Here is a 12,179-nt window from a genome sequence, read left to right as displayed (position 1 = left end):
ATCCCTCCATCCCATGGGCCCACCACCTGTGGGAGGAACCGCTGGGGTCGGGTGCGCTGCCACATGGGTGGCAGTGAAGGTCAGGGGCCTCGACGGACCAGACCCGGGCATCAAAGCTTGGCTCTGGGGACGTGGAATGTCACCTCTCTGTGGGGGAAGGAGCCGGAACTTGTGCGGGAGGTGGAGCGCTACCGTTTAAATCTGGTGGGGCTTACCTCTACGCACAGTCTTGGTTCTGGAACCATACTCCTGGATAGGGGTTGGACTCTTTTCTTCTCCGGAGTTGCCCAGGGTGTGAGGCGCCGGGCGGGTGTGGGGGATACTCACACGCCCCCGGGCTGAGCGCCGCTACGTTGGAGTTTAACCCGGTGGACGAGAGGGTCGCCTCCCTACGCCTGCGGGTTGTGGGGGGGAAAACTCTGACTGTTGTTTGTGCATATGCGCCAAACAAGAGTTCAGAGTATTCGGCCTTCTTGGAGGCCTTGAGTGGAGTCCTGCATGGGGCTCCAGTCGGGGACTCCATAGTTCTGCTGGGGGACTTCAACGCGCACGTGGGTAATGATGGAGACACATGGAGAGGCGTGATTGGGAGGAACGGCCTCCCTGATCTAAACCAGAGTGGTTGTTTGTTGTTGGACTTCTGTGCTAGTCATGGATTGTCTATAACGAACACCATGTTCGAACATAGGGATGCTCATAAGTGTACCTTACCAGAGCACCCTAGGCCAAAGGTCAATGATCGATTTTATAATCGTTTCATCTGATCTGAGGCCATATGTTTTGGACACTCGGGTGAAGAGAGGGGCGGAGCTGTCAACCGATCACCATCTGGTGGTGAGTTGGGTCAGGGGTGGGGGAAGACTCTGGACAGACCTGGTAAGCCCAAACGGGTAGTGCGGGTAAATTGGGAACGTCTGGAGGAGGCCCCTGTCCGACAGACTTTCAACTCACACCTCCGGCAGAGCTTTTCGTGCATCCCTGTGGAGGCTGGGGGCATTGAACCCGAGTGGACAATGTTCAAAGTTTCCATTGCTGAAGCTGCGGTGAGGAGCTGTGGTCTTAGGGTCTTGGGTGCCTCAAGGGGCGGTAACCCACGAACACCGTGGTGGACACCGGTGGTCAGGGAAGCCGTCCGACTGAAGAAGGAGTCTTTCCGGGATATGTTATCCCAGACGACTCCGGAGGCAGTTGCAAGGTACCGAAGGGGCCCGAAGGGCTGCAGCCTCTGCCGTGAAAGAGGCAAAGCAGCGTGTGTGGGAGAAGTTCGGAGAAGACATGGAGAAGGACTTTCGGTCGGCACCAAGGTACTTCTGGAAAAACCGTTCGCCACCTCAGGATCGGGAAGCGGGGAACCATCCAAGCTGTGTACAGTAAGGATGGGACGCTGTTGACCTCAACTGAGGAGGTAATAGGGCGGTGGAAGGAGCACTTTGAGGAACTTCTAAATCCGACTAATACGCCCTCTATGGTAGAGGCAGAGCTGGAGGATAAGGGGGGATTGGCATCAATTTCCCTGGTGGAGGTTGCTGAGGTAGTTAAACAACTCCACAGTGGCAAAGCCCCAGGAATTGATGAGATCCGTCCAGAAATGCTTAAAGCTCTGGGTGTGGAGGGGTTGTCTTGGTTGACACGCCTCTTCAACATTGCGTGGAAGTCTGGGACGGTGCCTAAGGAGTGGCAGACCGGGGTTGTGGTTCCCCTTTTTAAAAAAGGGGGGACCAGAGGGTGTGTGCCAATTACAGGGGTATCACACTTCTCAGCCTCCCGGTAAAGTCTACTCCAAGGTGCTGGAAAGGAGGGTTCGGTCAATAGTCGAATCTCAGGTTGAAGAGGAACAATGCGGATTCCGTCCCTGGTCGTGGAACAACGGACCAGATCTTTACTCGCAAGGATCCTGGAGGGAGCCTGGGAGTATGCCCAACCAGTCTACATGTGTTTTGTGGATCTGGAGAAGGCGTATGACCGGGTGCCCCGGGAGATACTGTGGGAGGTGCTGCGGGAGTATGGGGTGAGGGGGTCCTTTCTCAGGGCCATCCAATCTCTGTACGACCAAAGCGAGAGCTGTGTCCGGGTTCTCGGCAGTAAGTCGGACTCGCTTTCAGGTGAGAGTTGGCCTCCGCCAGGGCTGCGCTTTGTCACCAATCCTGTTTGTAGTATTTATGGACAGGATATCGAGGCGTAGTCGGGGTGGAGAGGGGTTGCAGTTCGGTGGGCTGGGGATCTCATCGCTGCTTTTTGCAGATGATGTGGTCCTGATGGCATCATCGGCCTGTGACCTTCAGCACTCACTGGATCGGTTCGCAGCCGAGTGTGAAGCGGCTGGGATGAGGATCAGCACCTCTAAATCGGAGGCCATGGTTCTCAGCAGGAAACCGATGGAGTGCCTTCTCCAGGTAGGGAATGAGTCCTTACCCCAAGTGAAGGAGTTCAAGTACCTTGGGGTCTTGTTCGCGAGTGAGGGGACAATGGAGCGGGAGATTGGTCGGAGAATCGGCACAGCAGGTGCGGTATTACATTCAATTTATCGCACCGTTATGACGAAAAGAGAGCTGAGCCAGAAGGCAAAGCTCTCAATCTACCGGTCAGTTTTTGTTCCTACCCTCACCTATGGTCATGAAGGCTGGGTCATGACCGAAAGAACAAGATCCAGGGTACAAGCGGCCGAAATGGGTTTCCTCAGGAGGGTAGCTGGCGTCTCCCTTAGAGATAGGGTGAGAAGCTCAGTTATCCGTGAGGAGCTCGGAGTAGAGCTGCTGCTCCTTTGCGTCGAAAGGAACCAGTTGAGGTGGTTCGGGCATCTGGTAAGGATGCCCCCTGGGCGCCTCCCTAGGGAGGTGTTCCAGGCACGTCCAGCTGGGAGGAGGCCTCGTGGGAGACCCAGGACTAGGTGGAGGGATTATATCTCTAACCTGGCCTGGGAACGCCTCGGGATCCCCCAGTCGGAGCTGGTTAATGTGGCCCGGGAAAGGGAAGTTTGGGGTCCCCTGCTGGAGCTGCTACCCCCGCGACCCGACCCCGGATAAGCGGATGAAGATGGATGGATGGATGGATAAATGTATCCAATAAAATGTGATTTGGGCCAAACAGCTCCTCCTATCAAATAATACCACATTTGAGCCACAGATGACAATAAAGCGATATTTCTAAATGCTAAAAGCTACCGTATGAGCAGTAAAGGGAGGAAAGTCACAGTCAGTGAGCTGACGTCATAATATAGTTACACAGCAATATTTACGTAAACGTTTGCTAACATTAGTGGTCATACCAGACCAAGTAAAGCTGGAGCAACGACACCCCTGAGTGTATCGAATTGAGCAAGAGTGTGATTTATTGCTTATGAAGTTGACTTTTCATCTAAAAGAGGAACAATGCATTTGTTTCTTCTTTCAACCACTAGTGCACAGTGCCACAGAACATAAAGCTGAGAAGTACTCTTTGTAACACATAAAGAATACTTTTATGAAGAATAAAAAAAAAAAAAAGGTTTGTCGATACGAATCTTTTATCTCTCACAATGGGAACTTTCAGTTATGGTTCTATCTAGGCTACAGTTAGAGACCTAACCAAACCGACGCATCCCGTGTGAAATCTCTGTCCTTCCACATCCTGGGAGACTCTGTATGTCCACATTGTCTCTTCACTGCCTCATTCTAACCCCGGCCAGTAATTGGAGGCTCTCCTTGGTGTATAGAGACAGTTTTCTGCAAGGGAGTCACTGAGTGGCTGAACACATGAACTACAGACCGAGCCAGAGCAGTCTATGCAGCACATGGCTGTCTGTCTGCTGCATGGCCGGGGGTGAAACAGTCGGTAGCTTGGATTCGTGAGCAGCTGGGCTCCAAAATGCGACCTGCCCATCTTCCACGAATGCATCATACAGGCACAGCAGTGCTTTGGCCTTGATGACGTCAGCATGCAAACAGTGACCATGCCAACATATTGATCTTAAGAGTACAGCTGAGGCTTGAAGGTATGTGGTCATACAGTTAAAATATAAGAAGAGAAATTGTACATTCTCTACACATAATGCAATCTTGATCACAACCAGAGACAGAAAGTGTGAACATTTTTTAGTCAGTCTGGTGACCTTGGGCTAAAATTTGAATTCAAATGCATCCGCAAAATACATTTAACTTTGGCTTTGTTTGAACCCTCCACCCACTGTGGTTGGCTGTGGGAAGCACACTGGCTCAGGTGAATTCAGGGACATATCTCTGTGGCACACACACATATACACAAATCACCTACATATGGGAGGCAAAGTAAAGGGAAGTTCAGCCAAGAAGAGACAAAATCCTCCCCTTTATTTCCTAACAAACAGTAATCCTCATGGTGATTCAGTGACATTGTTTAACTGTCAGTTCACCACCCAATTATGACCGGCTCCACAAGCAGCCCGGGGAGAGAGAGAGAGAGAGAGAGACCCACAGAATGAAGACATGACACATGAGGACTGGATAGAGACAGACAGCCAGGGAAATGGAGGGAGAAAGAGAAGGGGAACGAGAAAGGTAGATGCAGGGGGTTAGCGAGGCAGACAACATAATGAAAGGCTATTGGAATGAAAACATCTGATGCAAAGTGTCTGTCGGAGGACTTGGGGAGGATTCAGTGTGAGCTATGTCCAGGGCAGCTTTCTCTGAAGTCAGGCACTGAAAAGCAGGCAGACGGGCAGACACACATCTTGTACTCCCACAGCCTCATTCACAAACTATAGACATGCACAAAGCTTGCTCCTACACAACACCAAATCCACTGCATGCATGCATGCACACACACACACACACACACACACACACACACACACACACACACACACACACACAGGGAGCATGGGAGCTGTCTTTGTTTCTGCTCACTAAGATCAACTTTCTGACTTTATGTTTAAAAGACATTTTACTGTCTGTAATGACAGATAGATAGATAGATAGATAGAGTATATATAGATAGATAGTAGATAGATAGATAGATAGATAGATAGATAGATAGATAGAGGAGCAGTTACTTCATGTCTGACACATAACATCTCATTAAACTACAACTTGTTTTACACTTTTTTTTAATTCAATAAAACATAAAACATATTTAATGGACAGGCCTGAGAGTTGTATTGATCTACAGTAATCATCTAACTTTCGACAAGTGATTCTTGCTGCGCTAAACCCATCAAGTCCAATTCTCTGGTTCTCTTTGGAATTGATTTGAGGACAGCTGCTCAGGGAGCCGATGGTCTAGTTTTCACAATGAGCCTAATTTCATCCAGGCCTTTATTACTGACTGAGCCTTCTTGCTCTTTATTAAATCTGATGTTGATGATACTGTTACAGGTGTGATACAAATAGATAGGTATCTCGTAATTGGACTGGGTCAAAGGAAGGGGAATTAATATTGAGACTTAAAATACTAGATGTTCATCAGATCAACATTCTGTTAGATAAGACTTGGTATACAACTGCACGACTGGACTGTGTACATTTCACTGTGGGGTCACTGAGCACTAACCACACTTGAGTCCAAACAACCCCCAGTGTTAATCTCATAGTCATGAGTTGGTTTAGATGTTTTTGTGGTACATGGAATTAGATGCAGGGAAATAAGCTTGCTTACCCCAAGTTTGCTAATCCAGAAATCCAGCTGATCCCACTTAATGACAGTTTAAAAGTACTATTTCATTGAACATGTAGGCTATTATATTCAGAAGTCAAGATAAAAAAAGTATGCACATTAATAAAAGACATGGTCAAGTATGAATGTTCATTCTAAATTCTATGGTTAGGCTATTTTTATTTTTCATACTTTAATTTAACATGAAAAATATAATAATAGAATCAGTGTGTATAGTAGAATCGAAATAGCCTAACGTTACGCTTCAAGCGCAAGAAAATAAACAACAAACGGCAGCAGACAGATCGTGATTATGCTCAGAATAAAACTGTTAGTTACTTATGTACGCATGAAGTGGCCTCCACCCTGCGTCAAGTTTCATAAAAGCTAAAATTGAACAGGAAGTTTACATACAAAATAAAAGCATTAGATTAGCCTCATTTTGGAGTAAAATAACGTTCAGCAACATTAACACACCAACGCGCTATGTGAATTCGCTAAAAGCATATTAGATCCAAAAAGACAAAATAAAAAAAAAAATGCGTGTTTACAAAATGTTTCTTTATGGACGTCGTAGTCGGAAAACGTGTTGTTATGCTGGCTAACTTGATACGAGTCACCTTTTCTTGATCCCGAGCCTCTAGCCAATCAGCGGTTGTCAGAGACACATGAACGGTGATAACTATCCACGGAACAGACTGGCTGCACCGCTGCAGGAACAAAGAAAGCCGCCCGTTGCGTGTAAAACGTCCATTCACTTCGTCAACGTGGACAATTCTCTACTTCGTAGAAGCAGGTTTTGCTTTACTTTAAACACTTCCCCTAACTGTTAAATGTCACTCTGCGTCGTAAGTCTGACTGGTTGGTTCGGCTCAGGATAGAGGAAAACTTGGCGTCGTGAGAGATTTGGGGTCGCCTTTCTTGAAACCGTCTTTCCTTGGATACGCTCGTTGGAAGGTACCGACGGTAAGTTTATTTGTTTTCTTCTTCCGTAAAACAACAAAGAATCGTGACTGTTGTGTTGTCGCTTTAAGTTACATTGCGAAAAGCAGAAAAGTCCTGTTTCAAACTTTCCTCTTGTTTTTTGTTCTGAGGCAACGATGTCGCTGATACATTCCCTTCGCACACTGCCAGGAGAACTCGAGCTTTTTTCAAACTCTAGGCTATATTGTGTTAATTTAGTGCTTCATTTCTCCTTGCCAAGCAAACCCACGAAGAGGAACTAACGTTAATCGTTAGATATTAGCTCACTAGTTGGTGTCCATACATAATTTCGCTATAAAACTGATCGCTCATTTTATTTATATAAACAATTTAACTTGTTGAATTGTTTTGTCACGCATTAAACCTAACGTAACGTTACTGTTTGGCACTGGTGCAATAGGTATGACGAGTCCATTAAAAGCCTCAAATACTGATATGACTTGCTTGTTTGGAAGTCATTCATGCACCGACCTTATGACACATCTACTCATTTGTGTTTTTAATTGTTTACAACGTGTAGCTATAACGTTAGATAATTTCTATACCAAACTGCCAGACTTTGAATGGAGATTTTGGCTCGCTGTTTTTCTCCATTCAACAGTGCACGGTTCACATGAGGCAATGTTTGCTGTTGCAAACCAGTTAACGTTAGCTGCTTTTTTAAGGAACAGTATTTTATGCCCTATTCATGCATACAATTACTGTTGCCCCCCGAATTATTTTCTGTGTGTGGGAAGTGGGAAAAAAAGAAGCATGATTCTGTTGCCAGCATTTTAAGTTGCTTATATTTTGTGGAGTTTTAAACTAAGCACGGGCGGTTTCTTTTAAGCAAATGCATACATTATTCCAGGTGAGCAAAGAAGCCACCCGATTGCCCTAGAAGCAATAGGAAGTAGAGTATTTGACTTCAGACAGTGCCCATTTGATTTGAAATGTGCCTGCTATTTAAAGGCTAAATGCTTTGCCTGTAACCACACCATCTGCCTTGCCCTCCTGTGCATTGGCAGACCACTGTCCAGATAGTGTTATGAGAGATTTGTGTGGGTGGACCACAGCAGATGGTGAGATGGAGAACATAGCTGGCTGATGTGGTAGCTATAGGCCCAATGTTGTAGTTGTTTGTCTCGTTTTCAGTTGTGGTTTGTGCAGTAAACAAAACGCGAAGTATTTTAACATGTGCAATGTCTCCAGGACAACTCCATCATAGTAAGCATGACAAATTGGATGTTAATTAGCTTCCTTATACTGTTGAAAGCCATGCTCCCATAGAGGAACTATTGAACCCTGCACTCCTATATCCTGCCATCTGGGGTCCGACCCTATGAGCACTGTGACATCAGTTGACCTCCCTGTTATGGGAGGGTGGTATAAACCAAGGAATCTTAGAACGTGCCCAGGTCCACAGAAGTTCTGTTTAATTCCAGAGTCTAGCAGGAAGCAAATAAAAGGGCATTGGTCACTCTTGGCCTAGTCTATACTATCTTACTGACCAGTTGCCTAAGTGGCTGTATTAAGCGTGACTTATATTCCAGCGTAGAATATACATCGTGGCTACGTACGTAGCGTAGGTACGTGAAGACATGAATCTATGCCAAAGCCTCACGTGCACCTCTCGAAAAACGTAACTACACGTTGTGGTGACGCACGTCGCCCGGCCCTGGCTTGGTAGCGTTGCATTCCCCCCTACTCATTTCCTGGTTCTCCTTCTCCATAAACAACATGAAATCAAGGAGAGGGTTAACCTTTCCTGCTACAGGTTTCCCACCGTGGTCAGAAAGCACAGGGGAGACACTTTGTTTCTCTCACCATGCACCTAGAGTCGGTACTCGCTCCAAAGCTAATCGCATCACTCTCTCACTCGCTTTGCCTCTCACTATTCTCTTAAAGTGCCCATATTATGAAAAAATCACTTTCTGGGATTTGGGGTGTTATTTTGTGTCTCTGGTGCTTCCACATGCATACAAACATTGAAAAAAAAAAACCCATCCATGCTGTTTTGAGTGAGATACGGTTTCTGAATGTGTCCTGCCTTCAGTTTCTGGGTGAGCTGTTCAAAATCTGCACGGCTTTCTACGTCACTAGACGAAACGAGGGGGCTAGGGGGCTAACTGTTAGCATGCTTGCTCATTCTCAATGGCAAAACACTGCTACAACACGCACACAAATTCACCCTAATCTACAAAATAAATTGTATAGAACTACTTACATGTCCCTGTTCTGCAGGTATTCCACGCAAAGTTGAAGTGCGCCCTCATTTAGAAGAAGTCTCCCGGCTAATTCTGCCTTGTACAGGCCGAAGTTGGAGAAACAGCTAGCTAGCTCATATAATCTTTAGCTAGCTACTGCGCTTGTGTGACTGACAACAAAGATCTTACAGAAGTTGAGAGGTCTCACTCTGTAGCTAAAACAGAGACCTGAACACAGGATGAAAAGAGGTGTTGCAGCAATGGGGGGGTTCAACAAAAATATGGTGTTTTTTGAAAATTAAACCTATTCTGATACAATCTCTAATTACAACTATGAACCTGAAAATGAGCATAATATGGCCACTTTAAAGAGATCAATGCACACACCAAAGCACAAGTATAAACTTCAGGCCACTTACGTAGACTATGGTGAAAGCTCTGCGTGGAGCCTCCGCCGAACCATAAATCAAGCTTAAGGGTCTGGTATGTACATGTGTTGAAGGGGAGTGCAAGGACGGGTGGTGTCCGGCTGATTGTGGTGGACTGTAACGTTAACATTAGCCTCATATATAAAAGACTGCGCAGCTTTCATACCAGAAGATGGCGTATGCCCAAAACCTAAAGTACCTACGCACAGAACTATTCACATGTATAAAACTGGGCATACGCCAGGTCCTGCGCACCTTTCCTTTTATACGTCACAATCAAAGTGAAATGGAGCACACACACGAAAGAGCCACTGACCCTGCCTTGCCTCCTCCCATAAATTACTATGCAAATGACTATACATTTGCCACTGACATCAGTCTTTGTCCAAATCACAATGGCTAATCCTGCTGCTCCTCACCGACTGAGATTTAGGGGCCATCCACACAGAGAAGCTTTTTGATGCAAATGCACGTGTTTTGCATCGTTTGGGCTGACCGTCCAAACGAAGTCTTTAAACGTACTGCCTGAAAACGCACTTTTTTTTTTTTAAACCTGGTCTCAGGGTGAAACAATTCGAAAATGGCTCTCTTTTGGCTTTGTTTGGATGGCGAATACGAATATGTCCGTATCGATGATTTCATCGCCACATCCCTCGACCTCTAGTGCACGGCCACACACAACTTCACTCACTGCGGTGAAGCTAAGCGAGCATATCCCATCTCAATGGTCAAACCAGCTCACTTCATCTAGCTAAATAGTTTGTCTCTGCTCCCTGACACTTCCCTCTGCTCTGCCGGTCCTGGATTCTACACAAGGTTATGTAGCTAACGTTAAACATCGCTAAAGTAGCTGACTGCTACAGCAGCGACGCAACGTTAACGTTAGCTGCTATGGTTAGCTGTTTATAAAGTGGAAGCTAGCTAGCTAATCTGTCTGTTTATCAACTCCTTGAGCGGATTATAGTAACATTTACCACAGCTTATTGTATAAAAGCTACTGCAAGAAAATGTGTAGATTATCAAAAAGACGTTGGTTTATTGATGTTTGTTTGACTGCCGATGTTAGCTAGCAGAGCTAACGTTAGTGCGCTAATGTTAGCTCTGCTAGCTAGCGTGCTGCAGTCATGTCCGATAGCAGACAGAATTGCAAAATAAAAAGCAATCCAACAGCACATTATACAATGTAAACAAAGATGTTTTCTTGCGGTGGCCTTTATAAAATGAGCAGTGGTAAAAGTTATTATAGTTAGTTCATGGATGTACTAAGAGAACGTTAGTCTAGCTACTCATGTTATGATGGGAAGTGGAAGTTAACTATGCTCTTCTTCTCCGTGTTTTGGTGAATTTCTGTAGCAGAAACAGCGTGGAATATGAAGTAGTGTGTTGAGTTATTTACAAATGGTTTCATTTGGACGCAACTATTCTTGAAACGAAGACAGGTAAGATCGTTTTGGTACATGTGGACGTGGCCTAAGGTGTTGATCACGGAGGTGGAGACGAGGAAACCCTTTTCTATTTGGAGGCTTGTCATTTGGGATAAACGATAAAAGAAAATCTGCAGTGTGTGCACAGTTGTCCAAAAATTAGGTTTCTGCGTGTTCTGCTTCTTTTGCTCTGGATGTGAGATCCATTATTAACAACACTTGTTGGTCAAGTTTTTAGCACTAGGAAGCTGTACTTTTTTTATCACAGAATCTGACCTTGCTAATATGATGGTACCCCCTAATTAAGGTGGCATATAGCTTCTCTTTTTTGCTTAATCGGTTATTAAAATAGATCATTTTCTGTCCATTAACTAATCAATCAACCAGATAATATCTTCAGCTTGATCATTCCACTATTTCCAGCTGCTATGCTCATGAGTATCTGCTGCATCATGTCCCGAGATGTTTTCCTCCAAATATACATATTCTATGTCTCTCAGTGGATCTACTATAGATTAGTTATCACTTAGGGGGATTCCACTACAGTCAAAGCATGTCTAATAATTATCCACCCCTACCACACTGTGTACCCAGTCACTCCCCACAGCTCTCACACACACACACACACACACACACACACACACACACACACACACACACACACAGAGAGAGAGATGAGGCTGTTTCAGAGGGGCACTGTAGCCAGTGTGCCTGATGCTGACTCAGTAGAATGTTAATGTTGTGAAATCCCATTAAGTGCAATCCGGTGCTGAGCAATGCCACGCCTGGGCTTTACGGGACAGCGGGTCATTTTAAAAGGCCAGCGGTGCCCTTGTGTTTGCACTGCGTAATATAATCTAATCACATGGGTGGCTCACACTAAATTGAAATGCTCTTTTAAATCATTGCCACTGATGTTTAGTTGCTCTTGAAGGCCATTTTTAAATGATTTTGGATGAGTGTCACTGGTTGATAATAATTGTTATTAGAGACGCAGCAGCACTTTGGATGCAGTGGTAAATACTGCATAGTATTGCTTCTGTTACTGTGATGTGGGGAGAAACAAAGCAAATTGTTTTCATTAGCCTGTGCTGATGTTAAGGTTGATTGAACAGCAGGGACCGCATGCAAAGTAGTAACCTTTCCCATCGGCCTCAGTTGTGGCAGCCGGTATCTGATGGGTCATTTTGTGGGCTCTTTTGACTTGAAGAGATCTTGTGTAAGACTGTGCTAAGTATTGATAAATGGGACATGAGACCTTTTCAGCACAATACATGCTTACCCGTTTCAAGTAAATCCTAGTCAACGTTTTCCTCCATTAGGCATGGCGTGCATGATTATACAGAATAGTATAAATTATAGGTCACATGCCAGCTATACAATACCTCACAAGTTACTAGGGTAGTTTATCTTTCACATCTGAGAAGGATGTGGTGTAAAGCGCTCCTCCTGGAAGAAGCTACATGCTAGCAACCAAGCTAGAACCCACATGTTTCTATACTGGTACACTGAAGCTCTGCATTATGTGCTAATTGAGCTACTAACTCCTGTGA

At 45.4% G+C, this 12,179-nt stretch overlaps 2 protein-coding genes across 7 annotated transcripts in view; one reads left to right on the top strand and one right to left on the bottom strand.

The window, feature by feature from the left end:
• Positions 1-4,190: 4,190 nt before the first annotated feature.
• Positions 4,191-12,179, bottom strand: part of LOC144515915 (microtubule-associated protein 1S-like) — a gene marked incomplete at its 5' end in the record, with an annotated part of 15,486 nt that continues 7,497 nt past the window's right edge. Inside the window, one exon of the mRNA XM_078247115.1 lies at positions 4,191-4,214. Within this exon, the coding sequence (XP_078103241.1) occupies positions 4,191-4,214 (24 nt within the window). The remainder of the gene's footprint in view (positions 4,215-12,179) is intronic.
• LOC144515696 (SPRY domain-containing SOCS box protein 4-like) overlaps positions 6,260-12,179 on the top strand; it is a 188,602-nt gene continuing 182,682 nt past the window's right edge. For all 6 annotated transcript variants that reach the window (XM_078246748.1, XM_078246746.1, XM_078246749.1 and 3 more), the window contains exon 1: positions 6,260-6,570. The gene's annotated coding sequence lies outside the window, so the exon portion shown is untranslated. The remainder of the gene's footprint in view (positions 6,571-12,179) is intronic.

The sequence above is a fragment of the Sander vitreus genome, chromosome 3 (genome assembly GCF_031162955.1).
Source record: "Sander vitreus isolate 19-12246 chromosome 3, sanVit1, whole genome shotgun sequence".
Lineage (NCBI taxonomy): Eukaryota > Metazoa > Chordata > Actinopteri > Perciformes > Percidae > Sander > Sander vitreus.
This window is presented reverse-complemented; position numbering and strand designations above follow the sequence as displayed.